The 21,248-nt window shown below is 44.6% G+C and overlaps 1 protein-coding gene across 4 annotated transcripts in view; it reads left to right on the top strand.

Moving 5' to 3' along the window:
* CPNE4 (copine 4) overlaps positions 1-21,021 on the top strand; it is a 283,195-nt gene extending 262,174 nt beyond the window's left edge. For all 4 annotated transcript variants that reach the window (XM_065051707.1, XM_065051708.1, XM_065051709.1 and 1 more), the window contains exons 14-16: positions 1,954-2,087; positions 4,274-4,510; positions 20,429-21,021. In XM_065051707.1, coding sequence (XP_064907779.1) covers positions 1,954-2,087; positions 4,274-4,510; positions 20,429-20,560 — 503 coding nt within the window. In that variant the 3' untranslated portion in view covers positions 20,561-21,021. The remainder of the gene's footprint in view (positions 1-1,953; positions 2,088-4,273; positions 4,511-20,428) is intronic.
* The last annotated feature ends 227 nt before the right edge of the window (positions 21,022-21,248 follow it).

The raw sequence follows: 21,248 nt of genomic DNA, 5'->3' as shown, positions 1-21,248 counted from the left end.
GCATAAGGACTGTGTAGAGATATGAAGATCACTGGAATACGTAAAATACAGATATTCTCACCCTTCCTTCCTTATTGCCATTTCCATTGTGGAAAATTTTAGTATTTATAGCCTTATATTTCCTATATTTGTAGTATAGTGTATTTATAATCTTATACTTAGTACTCAGTCTTCATTGTCTGAGGAAGAAGGTAACAACCTCTAATCTGAATGAATGCTTCTGTACATGCATACATTTTCCATGCATCTTGAACCCATATATACATGCATACACTGTATTTCCTCAGAGCTATTGGAAGTAGATTCCAATTAAAAATGTAGAGTTGAATTGTGAAGAAAAATGCACATTGGCTCTCCCTAAAATAAAAGAAGTCCAAGAAAAGTAAGCTACAAAGTAAGCCACTCACGTATCCTGTTGGATTTGGATATATAAGGACAGTAGGTATTTCTAAAAGATATTATCTGAAATAGCGAACAAGAAATTACGTTTCTATAACATATTTCTTTCTGAGATGAAAGCAACTTTCTGACATGAACCACGCTAAATCTATGTGGAATGCAGGGAGTAAGGTTTATCTTGTAATATTTGAATGCATAAGAAAAAATCTAGTGTATCTTGTCATCATCTTAATGAAGATTTATGAGGCCTTAATGCAAGATCAGTAAGTATATGTAATGAAATCTTTAGCAGGTTTAAAATTGGGAGTTAACAAAAGGCCACTTTTGCAATATGTAGTTTAGTCACTGGAATTACCAAGGGAAATTTTGTAACATTCCTTTACATTTTAGTCAATCATAGCTCTAATTGGAGCATGTTCTTTTGCCTATGAGTGCTGCAATGGAAAAACATGTATGTAACTATCTGTAAATACAGAAGACTGCATTCTCCACGATTTTTTTCACAGGAGGTTCAGGTGTATTGTTGTAAAGCAATTATAACTCCCTGTAATTTGGGAGTAAGGGGTCTGCACCCCTGTATCCTGTAAACATGGTTGAGTAAACTCTCATGAGTCAGTCTCAGTGCAAACTGAAACTGGCTTAGGATCTTATTGAAGTAATTTCATTTTTCAGCATCCTTTACAAAGCTCTTCAGTCTATCACTTTCTTTCCAACTTTAGACCTCTAATCCTTCAGGTCTGGTAAGCTGGGAGTTCTGAATGCAGAGGCTAACGTGCATCACTTCAAGAAATCCTTCTTCTCAATGACTGAAAACACCAATTTCTATTCTGTGGTCTGTCAAGTGTGTCAGCAGAAGTCTGTTCTCCCTGGTCTGGCTATATATCCTGAAATGAAGAAGCCAAAAATAGCTAGTTCTCCATCAAAACTTCTTGCTCATTTTTCTATAGACTGCAAAGCATCCTGTTTCTTCCAAGATTTCACAGTTTCTGGTCACAGGCAAATTCAACCTGTGAGCAATTATGCAAATTCACCCTGAAAAATTATTTTCTTAGCACAGGGGGGTCAGGTATTTGAAAAGATGTTTGAATTCTTTGACAGCTCCAGGCTCTAAGTACAAAGGGCAAATTTGTTGGCAACTACCATGATAAACAGAAATAAATATTTATCTGAAGAGGAGGAGAGAGAAGTGTTAAAGTGTTTTTAATTTGTGTCTACTCTTCTAGTATGAATCTTAGTTGGTGATCAGGAAGTGATCACTTACACCTTGACCTGAGAAGGATGGAAGCTATTGCATTGCAAGCTGATACCTGGAAAACAGACATTAAAAACTGCTGGAAAGAAGAAGCATGGTATAATGGAATATGTATTATAAACTGGATTCCACACAAATAGAGACAACTTCTCAGAAATTATCTGAAGTTGTTCGTCCTTTCTAATCATGTCATATTTTGAATTTATGCGTTAAGACCCTGCCTTTTATGTACACTTTAAACAAGCATGATATTGGTGATGTGTTCCACATTTACTTACCTTTTGCGTGGCTTTTCATGCCAGGAATACAGGGTGTTGTGGAGGCCTACCAGAGCTGCCTTCCCAAGCTGCAGCTGTACGGGCCCACAAACATTGCTCCCATCATCCAGAAGGTGGCAAAATCAGCATCCGAGGAGACCAACACCAAGGAGGCCTCGGTAAGGGCATCATGCTGTGGTTGGCTTTTCTCTTGTCTTATGATGGGTCTCTTGCAGGTTACCAGAAAAGACCTTTTCATGTATGTGGCTCATACCTTCACAGTTTTCACTAACTGCTGGAGCAGTGTGTCTAGCCTTGATAGTTTTGATAGTCACAACTTTAAACTCTTCCTCCACTGTTCTGTTTCCTGCTTTTAGAGCTGTTTTACTGTAACACACCCAGTTCTTCACTGTGGAAACATAAATGGTGCCACTAAGGTTATGAAAATTTAGAGGCCAAGCGTAAAAGTGTTCATCATGCAAGCAGATGAGTTCAAATGATTCCCTGCACAGATTACCCAATTTCAAGTCTCTTGCAGAGGCTGTACTAAAACTTTTTTGTTCAACTAGGGGATTTTTACAACCATTCATTTGAAAACTACAGTGATAGCATTTTCAATTTGCTGTTACTGATAGGGAGTATTGTGTGCCTTTTAGAAATCAGGAGACAAATCTGTTAGCCTGCATCTGATACAAACCCCATGACAGATTCTTGGCCTAAAAGGCTTAAGCATAGATGGTAACTTAAATGTGCATCTTTGAAATGAATTAAGCGTATTTTTCTCCTGCCTGCCAGACAGAATGGGAGAAAGAGAGAATGAGAGAATTGGAGAAAGTATGTGAGTGAGTAGGTCTGCAATATTTACAAAAGCAGTGCTGTGGGAGTCAAGGATGTAAGAGAGGACTTGTGTACTGCAGCAAGAGAAATGCCTGTGTATAGGAACAGAATAGAACTGTATGTTGGCATGCATCTCATCACCAAGTCTGGAGCTTTCACTAAACTTTCCCCATGTGCTGAGCCTTTTTTTTAAATCTTATTAAGGCAGCTGTTCCAAGACATTTCTGTTCATGAGTCTGGGGTTGTGATTGTCACTCTGTTGCAATTTCCAGGATCTTGATACTATTTAGGGTGCCAGTCCTGAAACAGGGAATTGGTACGTTTGAACTTCCATACCCACCTAATCCTGAGATGGCTCACTCTGTTCCTAGTGCTGCCTCTGAACTAGTATGTCATATTGAATAAGCTACTTCGTTCTTCTAAATCTAAGCTTCCCGTTTCTGTTTGAAAAACAAATTAATTTATAATACGAGTCTCCAAGACAGAGTTTTCTCTCTGCATGTTTTGTTTTATTCATGGCAGGAGGTGATGAACAGAACTCTGTGTGAGTTTATATTGCTGTGTATACATAAACTTTAATGATGTTTTGTGTGTTGGTATTGCTCATGCAGAGTGACCAAATTTTATGAGCTGTTCATTTTTCCTATTAATGCACATTGGTTAAATGACTCCAGCTGCCTAACAATTCATAGAGGATCCAAGTGAGAGTCACTCTTCCTCGTTACTAAGCGAAGAAGTCATAGCCCCTGATCCCAGTCCAGTGAGCTTTGGAGTTTTTGCAAAGATGACAAGCACGCAAAATTGCTTGTTCTCTGTTACAGAATGAGAAAAAGTCTCTTCAAGGCTCTGTAGGAAGTGTTCGAAAACGGACATACTCCTCCCTGCAAATGCCCTTGCTCGCCCCAGGGACCCCATTACTCGGCAGAATGTAGTAGACCTGCCATGGCGTGGAGTTTCTCCCACAGGCACTAGTGGGTCACCCTCCAGTTTGCAGACGGCTGCACCCATCCCACTTGCCTGTTAACAAAGCTCCTCTGCAAAGTGCTGTCATAACCTCCCTGACAGCTCTGCTACAGGCTTGTAACGCTTCAATACCCCATTCTTCCCGGCCTCCCACTGGTTCCCAAAGGGGAAAAAAATGTAATCGGAAACTGTCAGCAGAAGTGATTGTGCAGCAGATGGAAAATAGGGCTAGTGAGGATCTCAGGACTATTACAGACTTCCCAGCCAAAGTCCTGAGTCTCCCAACCCTGGCAGCTAGAAACTCCCTTTTCCACACTGTGCATCCCTTAGCTCCCTCCAGTTCCTGAAAATTATCTGAACTAGAGCTAAACTACAGAGGAGGAAAAATTAGTAGCTGACGAGGTTTGGATGGGAAACACAACCTTTGAGCAATTATAAAGGCTCTTTTATATTTAAAAAAGTCCATGAATGAGTTACCAGAAACACTTTTATACTGGAAAAGAACAAGCAGCTTTGGAAGATTAACTAATGATATAATTTTTTGCTTCTTGTCCAACAACTTCAGCAATACTTCATCTTGCTGATTCTGACGGATGGCGTCATCACAGACATGGCTGACACCAGAGAGGCCATCGTCCATGCCTCTCACCTTCCCATGTCAGTCATCATCGTCGGGGTGGGGAATGCCGATTTTAGCGACATGCAGATGCTGGATGGCGATGACGGGATCCTGAGGTCTCCCAAGGGCGAGCCTGTGCTTCGAGACATTGTCCAGTTTGTGCCATTTAGGAACTTCAAACATGTAAGCTGACTTTTCCATCCATTCCACAGAAGGGTGAATGTCTATGACGTATGTATGTGAATGGTCCCTGGGGATTGGCCTACCTTTTGAATGGGCATGAAGTGTGTATTAAGGCCACGGCATTATTGTGTCAGAAATGGAGAAAAAGAAGGAATGCAGAATGAAATGTGCTCCATTAGTGAGATGGTGAGGGTGTGGAGGAAGAATCCATGTGCTTCTTGTGGTGCCAGTCCTTACTTTGGCTTCCTCCCTGATTTTAGTTTGGTTGCTCTCCCTGACTTGTGTTTCCTGGTGTCACGTTTTCATTCTCTTTGCATCTGTTCTCTTATGACTACTGTATTCTCCTTTCCGTCCCTCCCTTTCCACAGGCAGCTGAAATAGCTGTAGATTTGTATTCCCAGTGTTCCCCAGGAGGCTGTTTCCTTATTGAAATTTATATCCCTACATTCTCAAAGGAAGGACTATCCACCCACAGCATCCTGGTTGCCTGCAAACCCTTTCCCCAAATTCTGCACAAGAACACAACCAAGAAAATCATGTTACTAAGAGCTTCCCTGTGCCCTCAGCCAGCTGTTCCCATCTGACCCCAGCGTGGTGTAGGAGACACTCTGCAGGAGAGGAAGGGACAAACCCAGTACTAACTTGCCACATTTGAAATAATGCCTTGGCATTTTTCTCCTTGGTCTCCAGCCCTACACTGCAGCATCCATGCCAGTGACTTGTTCAGCAGCTGGGTGGAGACAGCGTTCACCCACAGAAGGAGCTTTCCCACACACAGCTGGGTTTTTCAGAGCCCTTTTCCTCCATTCAGAGGCAAGGAATGGCCATTGTGTTCCTCTGCAATGCTGATCACATCTCTTTCCCTCTGTTTTTCCATATTTCTCTCCCTTCCTTATCCTCATCCCTTCTGTTAAATTTAAGAGGTTCTCCAGACTGTGTTTTTTTCTCACCTCAGTGTCTAGGAAGGATATCCTTGGTATTTGATTTGAAAATTTCTTTACCTCACAGTGTAACTGACTCATTTTCCTCAAGTGATTGCCCCTTCCAATCTGCTCCCATATGCCAGTGATCCTTCGATCTGGATATGTCACACTGAAGTTTTCAACTCTGAGTTGGTTTTGCTCTGCATATGGATTTGCAGTGCATACATTTCTTTAGTTTTTCTAGGCTTTTTGTTACTATGGGGCATTTTTTTTCTGTTTGCTGTTTCCAAAATACCTTCATTTTATTTTCCTCTTCTCAAGAGTTGTTATTTTTTGTCACTTCAAAACACAATTTTGCTGTATTTGTCTTAGATCTAGATGCACTTCCTACTCTCACAAATTCTGCTGAGAAGAGAAACAAACTTGTTTCTCTTTACTCGCTACCTTTATGTAAAGAATGGATCCTCATAGGAGGTATAAGTCACCTTGTGCTCTTAATTTGGTGACACCATGCCAGATGGCTGCAGATTTGCCACGCAATAGTAGATACATACATTTCTATGCTGACAGTGCCACTCAGTCACTTATCTGCTGGAAAAAAGTATGAGCACAACCTACTCATAGCTTGTGATTCTCCTTCATCAGAAAATCACAAGTGCATAGTTCTGCACTGTAGTCTATTGTAAAAGTGTCGAGAGGCAAGTTATTTATGGGCTAGTGCTAGACCTACTTTCAATTAGCTGAAAACATGTTTCTGCAAGAAACTGGCAAAGCCAGCTGCATTTGTTATTTTTAGTTTCATTTGGTGATTTTATAACAAAGTTGAAATTGTCTTTGATTGAATAGATTAACACTGACAGTTGCAGTTCTGGGCACCGAATATATTGTGTCTCTGGTGTTAACTTGTGAGTCTATGTGTGATTTTAATTGCTAGCATTGGTCAAATGACATGCATATATTTTTAGCTGGTTTAGATTAACTTCCCCAGTACTGGGAGAGGATAGTAATCTTAAAAACTATATTGCTCTTATTAAATAGTGATATTTTTCTCCCCCTTTCTCTCAGTAGCAGAGATAATACCAATATAAAGATAGATAATTATTTGCTATATCAGAAAAGTCAATATATCTTACACAACTTGATATTTAGTCTGTTTATTGTGATCTTTCAGCATTTCAGCAAATGTCAGTGTAATGGATGAGTGCCTATAACAATAGCCACTTCTGGCTGAATTTCTTTACTGTCATATCCCAAATAATCTCTCTCTCTGAACAAAGTGACATTCACAGCTATCTTGCTTACTTATCCTTAGCACAAACAAAAGACCATGCCTTTTGCATCAACTAGTGAAATAATTTTTCATGGGAGAAATGAGTGTGATGTCTTGATTCAAACCTATTTTTCCCCACAGAGAAATGCGGATTTAATACATTTGGGAGATTTTTGTCAGATCAGTTCTGATCAAACACAAGAATTATCATAAATCAGCATATTACATTTGACAGCTTTAAGGAAAAGATGTATTTAGTTAAAGATCACATCTTTTTTGTGAATGTACCTTGTGTTTAGTTTTGATATTTAGGTTGTTGAATGATTAAGTAGGAAAGAAAAAAATGAAGGATCCTTTCAGAAAGACTACTCATCAGGTTGTATAAGGTTTATAGGTTTTTCTCATAAATCAAGTCTTTATTTACACCTAAATCCATATTACCTCTACTACTGATGGAAGGAGGGAAGAACATGTTATTTGTGAGCAATTATTTTGCGTTTTGGTGGAACAGTAAAATAAAATTCATTTGGAGTCAACCCAAACAATATTTTTTTTCATTACTTCAATTCTCAGGTCAGCCTGGAACTGAAAATCTCATATCTACCCAAAGAGATCAAAAATAATCCAACCAAAAGCTGCCCCCATGAGAAAATTGAAAAGAGGGAGAAGCAAGCTGTAAAAATAACCTATAGAGTGAATACCTTTTATTTTATAAGTTTGACTTTCAGAGAAGGTTCTGATCCTGCACAACACTCATACAGGCATTGAACACATTTCAATTAATCGCCATTATTCACATACCTAAAACCTACTCCCACCTCAGTGTTTTATTGGCTCAAGACCCAATGTAGACAGAAAGCTTTATTATAGGGGTTTAATCTCCTACATTATGTAGCATTTCAGGAGTACTTCAGTAAAGCATCTTACCTTTTTGACTCTCTTTTTAAAGAATATCTTTGAAGTTATTAAAATAACAACAATAATAATAATTGTACTGATTCTTGGAAAATCCAGTAGTTGCAGAGGCTTGATAAAATCAAGGTAAACATTACTGCTTAAAAAATGTCCCATTGTTTAGTGTGTGACACGTACAATTCACTACAGGGGAACATAACAAAGCGAAAATATTTTCCCTGAACCCAAGTGAATTTCTTCTCTCTATAATTATCACCACCCCAGCAATGTGAGTGTCCTTCACCTGAAACTGCAGAACAGTGTTGCTCACGATCTCTGAAATGTAGTTGAAGAAAATTACCTGTCTCAATCCACTTGCAGTCATATTTTAAGAGCTGAAATTCTTTGCCTTTAGGATGCATGATGTGTTTACTGTGCACAAATCTGATGGCACAGGTATAATAGATTGTATTCTACTCTGCGTTGTATTTAATCATAAAGGCTAACAACTGTGACTTAATAACACATATATCACAAGTGAGTGTGGAAAGCACAGCTCTTAAGTACTGCAAGCAGCAATGTTTGGCATTATGCATTGTAATTAAAGATTAAGCATGGTGAAGTTATAGAACCGAATCAACAGTCATTTGTAATATACACCAATTATATTCACAGGGCACTATTTTCCTGCTGCTGGCTGATCTGATTGTTATGTATTAGCCATTGGTTGAGCACTATTCATCTTGAGGTGTTTATTGCTTGGATGGTCTTCAAGCATAGCAGTTTAACAGTGGAGAAGAAAACATTACAGTAAAACATTAATGTACCATCTGTGTTAAAAATCCAGTGAAGGTAACCCTTACAGAGCACTGCTAAACTAGGCCTGTTTTTTAACTCAGAATTTACTAATTCTTACTTACACAAATGATAGAATCATAGAACAGTTTGGGTTGGAAGGGACCTTTAAAGTTCATCTAGTCCAAATTCCTACAATGAGCAGAGACATCTTCAACTACATCAGGTTGCTCAGAGCCACATCCAGCCTGGCTTTGAATGTCTCCAGGACTAACAGACATCACCGGTATGATGAAACTCTAAAAAGCAACACTTGTCTATGTTCAGACTGAAGACAGCTACCCCAGGGCAACTGTGTGGAGCTACATGTAGCCTGTGAGCCTGTGGGCACAGTGAATGTGTTAGCTCAAACCTCAATGAAACATTTCTTACTTCACATGCATGCTGGGCGAGGAACACGTAGCTCCGTTGACTCCTCAAGTGGTGGTGGTTCAGCCACGCATCTGGCCCTGACAGAGTCTGTTCTGAAGGGCTGACCCAGCATTTGGGAAGAATGGATGTGGCATCAGAAAAGAGAAGTGGTGACGGGAGGATGATGCAGAGACATGAGCGTTGGCCCAGTGTTCAGACTTGTGGACTACTACATCACCCCTCTAGGCAACCTCTTCCAGTGTTTCACCACCTTCATTGTAAAACTTTTCTGCTAATGTCTAGCCTGAATCTTCCCTCCTTTAGTTTAAAACCATTACCCTTGTCTTATTGTAACCAGCCCTTCTAAAAAGTTTGTCCCCATCTTTCTTACAGGCCCCCTTTAAGTACTGAAAGGCCGCAATAAAGTCTCTCCAGAGCCTTCTCTTCTCCAGGCTGAACAACCTCAATTCTCTCAGCCTGTCCTCAGAGGAGAGGTGTTCCAGCCCTCGGATCATCTTGGTGGCCTCCTCTGGCCCCTCTCCAACAGGTCCATGTCTTTCCTGTATTGTGGGCTCCAGAGCTGGATGCAGGACTCCAGGTGGGGTCTCACCAGAACAGAGTAGAAGGGCAGAATCACCTCCCTTGACCTGCCTGTCACGCTTCATGTGATGCAGCCCAAGATACAGTTGGCCTTCTGGGCTGCAAGTACACATTGCCAGCTCATGTCCAGCCTTTCCTACACCATTCCCCCCAAGTCCTTCTCCACAGGGCTGTTCTCAATCCTTTCATCCCCTAGCCTGTGTTGGTACTGGGAGTTGCACTGACCCAGGTGCAGGACCTTGCACTTGGCTTTGTTGAACCTCATGAGGTTCTCATGGGCCCACTTCTCAAGCTTGTCCAGGTCCCTCTGGATGACATCCCATCCCTCACACATGTCAACTGCACCACTCAGCTTGGTGTTATCTGCAAACTTGGTGAGGGTGCACTCAATCCCACTGTCTGTGTCACTGATGATATTAAACAGTGCTGATCCCAGTACAGGACACTGAAGGACACCACTTGTCTCTGGTGTCCATTCAGACATTGTGCCATTGACCACTACTCTCTGGGTACAACCATCCAACCAGTTCCTTATCCACTGAACAGTCCATCCATCAAAACCATACCTTTCCAATACAGAGAGAAGGATGTTGTGGGGGACTGTTTCAAAGGCTTTACAGAAGTCCAGATAGATGACAACTGTAGCCCTTCCTTTGTCCACTGATGTAGTTACTCCATCACAGAAGGCCACTAGGTTGGTCAGTCAGGACTTGCCCTTGGTGAAGCCATGCTGGCTGTCTCACCTCCCTGTCCTCTATGTGCCTTAGCATAGCTTCTAGGAGGATCTGTTCCACGATCTTCCCAGGCACAGAGGTGAGGCTGGCAGCTTGGTAGTTCCCAGAGTCCTTCTTTCTACTATTTTCAAAAATGAGTGCAATGTTTCCCTTTTTCCAGTCACCAGAGACTACACCTGACTGCTGTGACTTTTCAGATATAAGGGTGAGTGGCTTGGCAACTACATCAGCCAGTTCCCTCAGGCCTCTGTTACGTATCTCATCAGGTCCTGTAGACTTATGTATGATCACGTTCCTCAAGTAGTCATGAACCTGACCTGCCCTTGCAGTGGAAGGGACTTTGCTCCCCCAGTCCCCCTCTTGCAGTTCATTCACTTGAGAGGTGTGGGAAGAGAGCTTGCTAATGAAGACTGAGGCAAAGAAGTTAAGTACCTCAGCCTTCTTACAGTTGTTTATCAGTTACTTCAAGTTGGTCTTTTTTCTCCTGGAAAAAAGGAGCAGGAACTGTGTTTGAAAGAGAAATAAACAGAATAGCCTCCTTCATTATCCAGGTGCTTGCCTCCCATCACTTCTGCTTCTCTTGCTGTGCTCTCTGGCACAAGAACTTTTGCCTTTAGTGTACTCAACACAAAGATCTGAATATTGTATGCCTGTGCCAGCAACCATCATTAGGGGGTAATTGCTCTCCCGTGTGACATGAACTGCAAGTGGATGAGCAAAGCTCCTTTGTACAGACAGAGCCCACTGCCACAGGTTGTGTTTTGTCGCAGCCTTTATGGCGACCTAGAGTAGACAGGAAAGTACAGCTGCTGCAAGGTTCCACTTCAACGTGAAAGGCAGTTGTCTACGCAATAAAATCCCCTCCATCTTGTTGACGTCTGTAAGTGTTTATTGCAAGCATTTGTTGCAATGCATTGTCTGCTTATGCTTTGCTTTCTAAATAACTCTGGCATATTTTGTGTGGCTCCTCTCTTTGAAAAGCAAAGCGAAGCACCTGAGGATTAGGAAATGCCAGAACAAAATATGCATGGTGGACTTAATTGAACCTTCTAGTTTTTGTGTGTTATGACTGTGTCTTTTAGAAGATGACCATATGCTGTGACAGTCCGGCAACGGGAGTGCTTTTGCCATCTTCGGTGGCAACTTTACCACTCTTTTTAATAGCCCATGGATTTGTAGATGACTCACTCCATAGCTTTCCTGCACCAAAGATCAAATGCTGCAAAAACAAGTGACTATGGGAATTCCACAGCCCTTTAAGGCACATGGTGTCTTGACATTGACTTTAGTAGACTTTAGAGCAGGCTTCAAATTGAGACAATGTTTGGACTGGAATTTTTTCCTTTTCCAATGACTTAATTGATGGGAAGACACATAGAAGAACTGCTTTAGTGCATCTCTGTTAGTTTTAGAAGCATTTTTTTTTTTATCCCAGAGAGTAAATAATATAAAACAAAGTTGTTTTTTCTGCTTTCTAAATATTTGTCTGAATGCTTCACTGTTGAAGTGTGATCCTTGGTGCAGTTCATTAGACTTCTCCTTAGGTGGAAAAACATCCTAAACAGTAATGATCTATGTTTCAATCTAGTAATCTAATTTATAGTGTTGTAAAGGATCTAAAATCAGGTGAAAAATCAGTTCATTTTATAATCAAGGGAACTGCAAAGAACAAAGCATTTGGTAGTGCAAGCTGTGTGTAAATGTGATGGAAGATTCACAATACTTCGGCCTTAGGGTATAGGGAGTAAGGTGTAGGGAGGCAACTAGGAAAGCTAAGGCCTCCTTTGAATTACACCTGACGAGAGCGGTCAAGGACAACAGGAAGAGCTTTTTCAAATACGTGGCAGATAAAACTAACACCAGAGGCAATGTAGGCCCACTGATGAACGAGGTGGGTGCCCTGGTGACAGAAGATACAGAGAAGGCAGAGTTACTGAATGCCTTCTTTGTCTCTGTCTGCTTGCCAGAAGCTGTCCTGATGAGTGCCGTACCGCTGAGGCCCCAGAGGAAGGCAGGACAATGGAGGAGTTTGCCTTGGTTGATGAGGACTGGGTTAGGGAGCAGTTAGGCAATCTGGACATCCATAAATCCATGGGTCCGGATGGGATGCACCCGTGGGTGCTGAGGGAGCTGGCTGAGGTCATTGCTGGACCGCTCTCCAACATCTTTGCCAAGTCTTGGGAAATGGGAGAGGTGCCTGAGGACTGGAGGAAAGCAAATGTTACTCCAGTCTTCAAAAAGGGCAAGAAGGAGGACCCGGGTAACTATAGACCGGTCAGCCTCACCTCCATCCCTGGGAAACTGATGGAATGACTTATCTTTGGTGCCATATCAAGGCATATTAGGGATAAGAGGGTCATTAGGGGCAGTCAGCGTGGCTTCACCAAAGGGAAGTCGTGCTTGACCAACCTTATTGACTTTTATGAGGACATAACAAGATGGATGGATGATGGCAGAGTGGTGGACGTGGTCAACCTTGACTTGAGTAAGGCATTTGACACAGTCTCCCACAGCATCCTCACAGCTAAATTGAGGGAGTGCAGTCTGGATGATCAGGTAGTGAGGTGGACTGTGAACTGGCTGAAGGGAAGAAGCCAGAGAGTCGTGGTCAATGTGGCAGAGTCTAGTTGGAGGCCAGTATCTAGTGGAGTGCCTCAAGGGTCAGTACTGGGGCCTGTATTATTCAATATATTCATCAATGATTTGGATGAGGGAATAGAGTGCACTATCAGCAAGTTTGCTGATGACACCAAGCTGGGAGGAGGGGCTGATATGCCAGAAGGCTGTGCTGCCATCCAGCAAGATCTGGACAGGCTGGAGAGTTGGGCAGGGAAAAATTTAATGAAATATAACAAGGGAAAGTGTAGAGTCTTGCATCTGGGTAGGAACAAGCCCAGGTTCCAGTGTAAGTTGGGGAATGACCTATTAGAGAGCAGTGTAGGGGAAAGGGACCTGGGGGTCCTGGTGGACAGCAGGATGACCATGAGCCAGCACTGTGCCCTTGTGGCCAGGAAGGCCAACAGCATCCTGGGGTGTATTAAAAGGGGGGTGGTTAGTAGGTTGAGAGAGGTTCTTCTTCCCCTCTACTCTGCCCTGGTTAGACCACACCTGGAATATTGTGTCCAGTACTGGGACCCTCAGTTCCAGAAAGACAGGGAACTGCTGGAGAGAGTCCAGCGTAGGGCAACAAAGATGATGAAGGGAGTGGAGCATCTCCCTTATGCGGACATGCTGAGGGAGCTAGGTCTCCTTAGCTTGGAGAGGAGGAGACTGAGGAGTGACTTAATTAATGTTTATAAATATGTAAAGGGTGAGTGTCACGAGGATGGAGCCAGGCTCTTCTCGGACAACCAGTGATAGGACAAGGGGTAATGGGTTCAAACTGGAACACAAAAGGTTCCACTTAAATTTGAGAAGAAACTTCTTCTCAGTGAGGATGACAGAGCACTGGAACAGGCTGCCCAGGGAGGTTGTGGAGTCTCCTACTCTGGAGGCATTCAAGACCTGCCTGGACACGTTCCTGTGTAACCTCATCTAAGTGTTCCTGCTCCGGCAGGGGGATTGGACTAGATGATCTTTCGAGGTCCCTTCCAATCCCTGACATTCTGTGATTCTGTTTGAAACATTTGCCTTTTCAGATAAATTTGTGTTTTCCTCGGTTAGAAAAACAAACAAACAAACAACCCCCCCAAAAATGGTTGAAAGTTTTGGAAAAAAATGGGCACTTTGGACTGTTTTCCTGTGGGCAATATTCAAAACTAAGAGACAATTCAGGTGTTTAGAGACTCATCATGTTTGGAAAGAAACCAAGGAATGCCAGACTAGGGGGCTGAGAAACTCTGGGAACAGCAATACAACAGAAAGACAAGAGGAACAGCAGGAAGTTTTTCCTGAGGAACCAAGCGGCAGAGGAAGCATCAGAGACACCCAGCAGCTGTGCCCAGCGCATGGCCACCAAGGGCAGGGACAGTCCCCTGGGTCTCCTGGGCACCGGGACTGCCTCGAGGCCAGCAGTAGCCCAAAGGCTTCCTGCAAAGGGTGCTGGGCGGGGCTGTGGTGGGCAGGGCTGCACCTGTTGGGCTCTGTCACCTCCATGTCACTGGGCCACCACCCGGCAACGCTGAGGTCACAATGCCCGGGCCAGCAGCAGAGGGTGCAGCCTCGCATGTCCACTGCCAGAGCTGGCCTGGGGGGCAGCCCCAAGACAACCAAGAAGTCCTTGAGGAGCTGGTGGCATCTCTTGATGGGGACTGATGGAGGAAGTCCTGGAAGAGGCTGCTGGAGGTTCTCCACTGCAAGGCCAGCTCCTGGCAGGGCCACCTGCCGAGCTTATCTGGGGGACAGAAATCCTGTTGGGCTGGGTAGTAGTGGCAAGACCAAGGGAATGCCTTCTGGAGGAGCACTGCAGAGCTCACCATCCTCATCTGCTGTGGAGCCAGGCTCAGCAGCCGTAAGAAGTGGGATGCCTGGATGTTGCAAGGGGCTCCAGTGCTCTCAGCCCCATCAGAAGAAGGCTCATGCCTCCTTCCATAAGGTGACCCGGCCAGTGTCTGGGCTGGGACACGTTGATGGGTATTGGATGCCCTCTGCTAGCGCAGGGCTGGCAAGAAATGTCATCAGAGATTTCCTCAGCATGTACTGCTGGGGAAAGGAGGAGGTAGGAAGAGAAGGAGAGGAGAGGAGAAACCAGGAGAAAATAGGAGAGGTGAGAAGAAGAGTTCAGCTGGAAGAGACCTACAATGATCTTGTAGTCTGACTGCCTGACCCCTTCAGGGCCGACCAAAAGTTAAAACGTGGTTTTAAGGGCATTGTCTCGTAAACGCTGACAGGCGTGGGGCATCACCCAGGTCTCCAAGACGCCTGTTCCAGGGATTCACCCCATTCTCAGAAAAGAAAAGTTTCCTCTTGTCAAGTCCAAAGCTCCCCTGATGCACGCAGCTTTGAGCCATTCCCAACGCAACCTGGTACTCGGTACCAGGGAGAAGAGATCAGCACCTCCCTCTCCACTTGCCCTGCTCAGAAGCTGTAGAGAGCAATGAGGTGCCAGTGCTTTGGAGCACCCACTGGTGTCCCCTCAGGCACAGGAAGGATCTTTGCCCCCAAGGTTGATCGGGCCAGGGTTATTTGGGCGCTCTCGGAAGCCCCTGAGAGGGCTCCAGGTCAAGGCAGACTAGGGCTAGGGTGTCCCCTGGGCAGCAGAACCAGCCTGTGGGCCGAGGAGCCAGGTCTCGCTCCCATGCTCAGGGACAGCCGATCGCCAGCACCAGCTGGGGTCAGGAAGGAATTTTTTCCCCCGGGGCAGATTGGCCCTGGTCCCCGGGGGTTTTTTGCCTTCCTCTGCAGCATGGAGCATGACCACTTTGCAGAGCTCCTCTGGTCCCTTTTGGCTCGGTTCCTGCCTGCTGCTCATGCACCACGAAGATGGCCTGTCGTGTCCTGCAGCTGGGGGAGGAAGGCTTTTTTTTCCCCACGAGAGTATCAAGTGTCTCCATGGGGTTTTTTGCCTTCCTCTGCAGCGGTGAGCACGGCTCCTCGGCCCTGGGCCACCTTTGGGCCATTGTGGCTGGGTGCCTGCTGCTCCTGCTCCACGAAGGTGGCCCTCGTGCCCCGCATCCGGGGGGAGGAACTTCTTGGACTCCCAGGTTGAGCCCCCAGGGTGCTCCCGGGGTCCACCATGGCCTCCCAGGTTGAGCTCCAAGGGTGCTCCCGGGGGTCCTCCTCGGACTCCCAGGTTGAGCCCCAAGGCTGCTCCCGGGGTCCATCAAAGCCTCCCAGGTTGAGCTCCAAGGGTGCTCCCGGGGGTCCTCCACGGCCTCCCAGGGCGGGCCCCGAGGGTGCTCCCGGGTGTTGCTTCTCAACCTCTGTCGCATTGAGCACAGCCCCTGTTCAGGGCTCCTCTGAGCCCTTTGCCCTCAGTTCCTGCCCACTGCTCTTGAACCTCCAAGGCACCGCTGGTGTTCTGGGTCTCTTGGTCTCTCTTGCCCAGGGCAAGTTTGCAGCAGGAGCCAGGGAGCCAGCTCTGCTCTTCCCTGGGCTCCATTGCCCCAGGGCTTCTTGCTTGTCCAGAGCAGCCCATGCTTGAAGGGGCTGCAGGTTCGCCGCACCATCCGCAGCTGCCACTTGTCAGCTCTCCCTGCGGGCAACACAAGCGCCGGGCAGGGGTGAGAGCGCTAGTCGTGCATCCCAGGCCAAGAAGCCCAGTGCCGGAGCAAGTTGCACAAGTCCAAAAGCCAGCTCGTCATTGCTGCGTGTCACGCTTTGGAAAAGAACCCATGGTACCACACAACTTCTTTTCTTCTTCTTTTGTGTGTGGTGGGTCCTGATCCTCATTCTTCATGTTCTCACTCTTCAGGAACCAGGACGGCTTGGCCTGTGTTCCTGCTGCTGCCCTTGCAGCGCTGTGGCTTGCCTTTGCCAGGCTGCAAAAAAATAAAGCACAATCCTGTTTCCACTTGTATCCTTTGTGTTCTGTGTCCTTGAAATTGGTTTTGGAGCTCAAACCCTTGTGGCATTTCAGTCAAATAGTCACATCTTTATTCGACTCATTCAAATGTACACAGAATAGAACAGCATTGTTGTGCTCTCTTAGGCCTCGATATCTGCACGCCGAGCTCTGAGCCAGGCCTGAGGGCTCCGGCCAGGAGAGCGTTCTCCAGCAATCAGGCTGCATTTGTAACATCACCCACTCCCGACCCCTCTGCACTGTTACAATAGTACATCCTTCAACAAATGAGCTGGGGATAGGAACATTGGAAATGTTGTTGGAATGTTCCTGTCATTAAAGGAAAGTGAAGCAGAAACTAAGCTTTCTCCCAATTTACTTTAAAAGAAGTATCACTTTGGTGGCCAATGATAGGACAAGGGGTAATGGGTTCAAACTGGAACACAAAAGGTTCCGCTTAAATTTGAGAAGAAACTTCTTCACAGTGAGGGTGACAGAGCCCTGGAACAGGCTGCCCAGGGAGGTTGTGGAGTCTCCTACTCTGGAGACATTCAAAACCCGCCTGGACGCCTTCCTGTGTAACCTCATCTGGGTGTTCCTGCTCCGGCAGGGGGATTGGACTAGATGATCTTTCGAGGTCCCTTCCAATCCCTGACATTCTGTGATTCTGTTTGAAACGTTTGCCTTTTGAGATAAATTTGTGTTTTCCTCGGTTAGAAAAACAAACAAACAAACAACCCCCCCAAAAATGGTTGAAAGTTTTGGAAAAAAATGGGCACTTTGGACTGTTTTCCTGTGGGCAATATTCAAAACTCAGAGACAATTCAGGTGTTTAGAAACTCACCATGTGTGCTGGCTGTGTTGAGTCACCTCCCTGTCCTCCATGTGCCTTAGCGTAGCTTCTAGGAGGGTCTGTTCCATGATCTCTCCAGGCTGAGAGGTGAGGCTGACAGGTCAGTAGTTGCCAGGTCTTTGCATCCCTTGCCAAGTTCAGCTCCAGCTGCACCTTGGCCTTCCTGAGGCCATCTCTGCATAACCAGGTAGTGTTCCAATACTGTTCCCAGGATACCTTTCCCTGCTTCCACTGCCTGTGCATTTCCTTCTTGCCCTTTAGTTTGACCAGCAGGTCTCAACTCAGCCATGTCAGCCTCTTGACCTCCTTATCCGATGTCTTACACCTGGGGATGTTGAGCTCTTGTGCTCAGTGGAAAACATCCTTAAAGATCTGCCAGCTCTGTTCTGCCCCCTTGTCCCTTAGGGCAGTTTCTCAGAGGTTCCTGTTGACTAACTCCTTGAAGAGCTGCAAGTTGACTTCTGCACCAGCTGGTCTAGAAGTTAGAGTGCTTTACCACCACAAAAGTACATAAGGTACAAATAGCCTGAATCGTCATGCAGGAAATCACCCCTAACCCTGTTTTTGGGATGCTCCCTGCTAGAAAGAGCCCCAGGACCAACAGACATCACCGGTATGATGAAACTCTAAAAAGCAACACTTGTCTATGTTCAGACTGAAGACAGCTACCCCAGGGCAACTGTGTGGAGCTACATGTAGCCTGTGAGCCTGTGGGCACAGTGAATGTGTTAGCTCAAACCTCAATGAAACATTTCTTACTTCACATGCATGCTGGGCGAGGAACACGTAGCTCCGTTGACTCCTCAAGTGGTGGTGATTCAGCCGCGCATCTGGCCCTGACAGAGTCTGTTCTGAAGGGCTGACCCACCATTTGGGAAGAATGGATGTGGCATCAGAAAAGAGAAGTGGTGACGGGAGGATGATGCAGAGACATGAGCGTTGGCCCAGTGTTCAGACTTGTGGACTACACGTGATCCACAGAAGCTGGTGGCAGGTGCTCCTGCCTAGCATTTTTAAAGATAGGGCAGAGTGAAGTTTCCTGATTGCCGTGGCTTGTGTGTGCAGCCATGGCCTCAGGAGGCTTTCCCCACATCCTGTTTTTACCCTTTATGTAGGTTTATATTTTTGGTAAGATGACACAGAGGCAGTCTAAGGTATATGTAGCTTTGGTACACTGGGAGAGAGATTAAAAAAAACAGTAATTCTCAATAGCAATGCAGAAATTGGCCATTTGTCTGACTCCAAGGGGTATTTTCTGCTGATTTCAGTGGAAACGGGTTTACGCAAGAATGGGGCAACTGTGGAAAATTATGCATTTCACTTTGAGGGATTAAAAGAAATGGATTCTGTTACTGTGAAACACCTGAGAACAGTTGCTGTGCTGCCAAAGTATGGGCTCTGCTTTGCCAGTTTGTTCATGCAGAAATGTTTCAGGCTTTTTTGCCTGCACAAATATTTTGGTATAAATGTCACAGTAGAGAAATAGCAGTTCATTTGATTCATTACTAATCACATACATGACTCAAAATACAAAAATACAATAAATAGTTTTGTTTCTGGTTTTCCTAGTATTGTCTTTGTAGTATCGTAACATTTGATACTGGAATTTATAATAGCCCAGAGGTTTTCTGCAACCCTAGATTAGCTTGCTTCTGAACAGTTCACAGAATCATAGAACCATTTACCATTTATTTACCATTTACCATTTATTTACATCCTATGTAAGCCTATTTTTAAGACTCTCGAAGTATAAGGACCCCACCCCATGAAATACAGTACACCAATAAACAGCCAATACAACTACTTTCTGACATGGTAGTTGTGAAACCTCACTGACAATATAACAGACAATGAGGAGGGAACTGTTCATTAATGTGGGAAAAAGTACTTGGTGTGCAGAAGAAATGTGACCCAGTCACCGGTTGAGTACCCATGCATCTTCTGAGCTGCAATGCATGATCCGCATGTATCTGTATCTGGAGATAAACAGAAGTTTAAACTTCTCAAACTGACATTTAAGCATTTGCATTTTTACTTTATTTTTGTGGTGGGCTCAGAGGGCACATGGTTGGGCAGCCTTGCTCCAAGGGGCTTGGAATCAGCTCTACCCAAATACTTAGAAACAAGGAAATCCAAAAAACGGGGCAAGAGGCTGCTATTGGGGTGCTTGGGAGAAAGAGGAATTGGGTTTCCTCACTGCCAAATTCAGGGGCTGAGGAAAATCCCTGCAGCACATGCAGGTGACAGTTGCCCACAAAACATCCACAGGCCCCACTGCTTAAAATGAAGCAGCAAGGGTGTGCTATGGGTAGAGGGCACGGTGTCTCACAGCACGTAGGGGCAGCACTCCTCCTCACCTGGGGAGAGGGCCAGTGGCCATCTCTCTATCCATCTACATTTCAGGCTCATCAGTTCTTAAGTCTGATTAACACCCACCATTTATACATTGCAGGAAGAGCTTTAAAGCTTCCACAAAGCCTAGGACTGAAGCTTTCGCATGACCATGGTTTAATTCCAATGAAAACAAAATATTTTTTATTGAATTAAAATCTTCCCCTGCCATTAGAATACCATGCAAGCTCCTGAAAAGCAGAATGGTGATGAAGGCTTCTCTTTTACAGTGATGTCCGTTCATGTTCAACTCGAAGCTCTGCAGGGTTCCTCACTGAGTACTGAGTGAATTCTTTGCAGCCCTTTTTATTTTGGTATTCTGCTCTCCCAGTGTGCGGGGAAGTTAAAACATCCCAAACAGACCTGAAAAACATGGAGACCACTTTTGGCTTTAGTGTACTGTCAAGCAGCTACAGCTGCCTGCCCAAACTCCCTCATCAGATGAGTTTCTAGAACTAGTGCCAGTCACTTTGAATCTTTTTTTGCCTTCCATTTCTGTACCATAATTCCCACCTTGACCTCATGGTACCATGGTACCTCTAAAATCCATAGCACTTTTAGCAGAGAGACAGGTTAACACTTGTGTTTTCTACCATTTCCTGCAGGCATCCCCAGCTGCTCTAGCAAAAAGCGTTTTGGCCGAAGTTCCAAACCAAGTCGTGGACTATTACAATGGCAAAGGGATAAAACCAAAATGTATGTCAGAGTACGAGTCTTCCAGGACACTAGCTCCATGAACCCGCCTGCACTCTTTTACAAAATTAAAAAAAAAGAAAAATGCTACTGTCTACAACTACTGTACTTAAAAATGAAACAAAAAAATAGCACGTTTTGGTGATTTTTAACTACAATAACCTTTTTTTTTGCATGTGTAGCCTGAAGGCTTAAGTCTGTTAAGCGGTTGTATTGTTGAAAACTTTTTATGAGAAAAAAAATCCAGAAAAAAAAAAAGTGAACTCTTTACATTACAGCATGTCGCCTTGAAATAAGAAGTTATCTGTATCTGTTTTTTATACAGGTTTGTTGAAATTTTGCTAAATTTCTTATCTTTACACTGTAAAGCATTTTGAAATATTTATTGAGGGTCGATAGCCAAAATGTCTTTGGTTGAATCTGCTATGAACTGAGAGATTTTTCAAAATGGCAGATGCATGAACTGTATTTTGCATGTTTAAAATAAAAACAACACAGTTTTGCAGTTGTTGTCTTTATTTCTCTCTCTGCCACAAGCCTGCCTGCTTTCAACTTCCATATTCTAAGAAAAGGGGAGTAAAGTGTTTCAAGAGATACCTGGCCTGAAGCATGGGCACTTCTAACATTAGCGCCTTATGACATGGGAATGCGAACATGCCCACTCAGTCTGTGGCCTGAGTAGCAATTTTTCAAAAGCCTGACACATCCAGCTGTTACGAAGGGCTCAGACTG

This window comes from Columba livia, chromosome 2 (assembly GCF_036013475.1).
Source record: "Columba livia isolate bColLiv1 breed racing homer chromosome 2, bColLiv1.pat.W.v2, whole genome shotgun sequence".
In the NCBI taxonomy this organism is placed as follows: domain Eukaryota; kingdom Metazoa; phylum Chordata; class Aves; order Columbiformes; family Columbidae; genus Columba; species Columba livia.
Note: the sequence above shows the minus strand (reverse complement) of the source record. Positions and strands in the feature narration are given on the sequence as shown.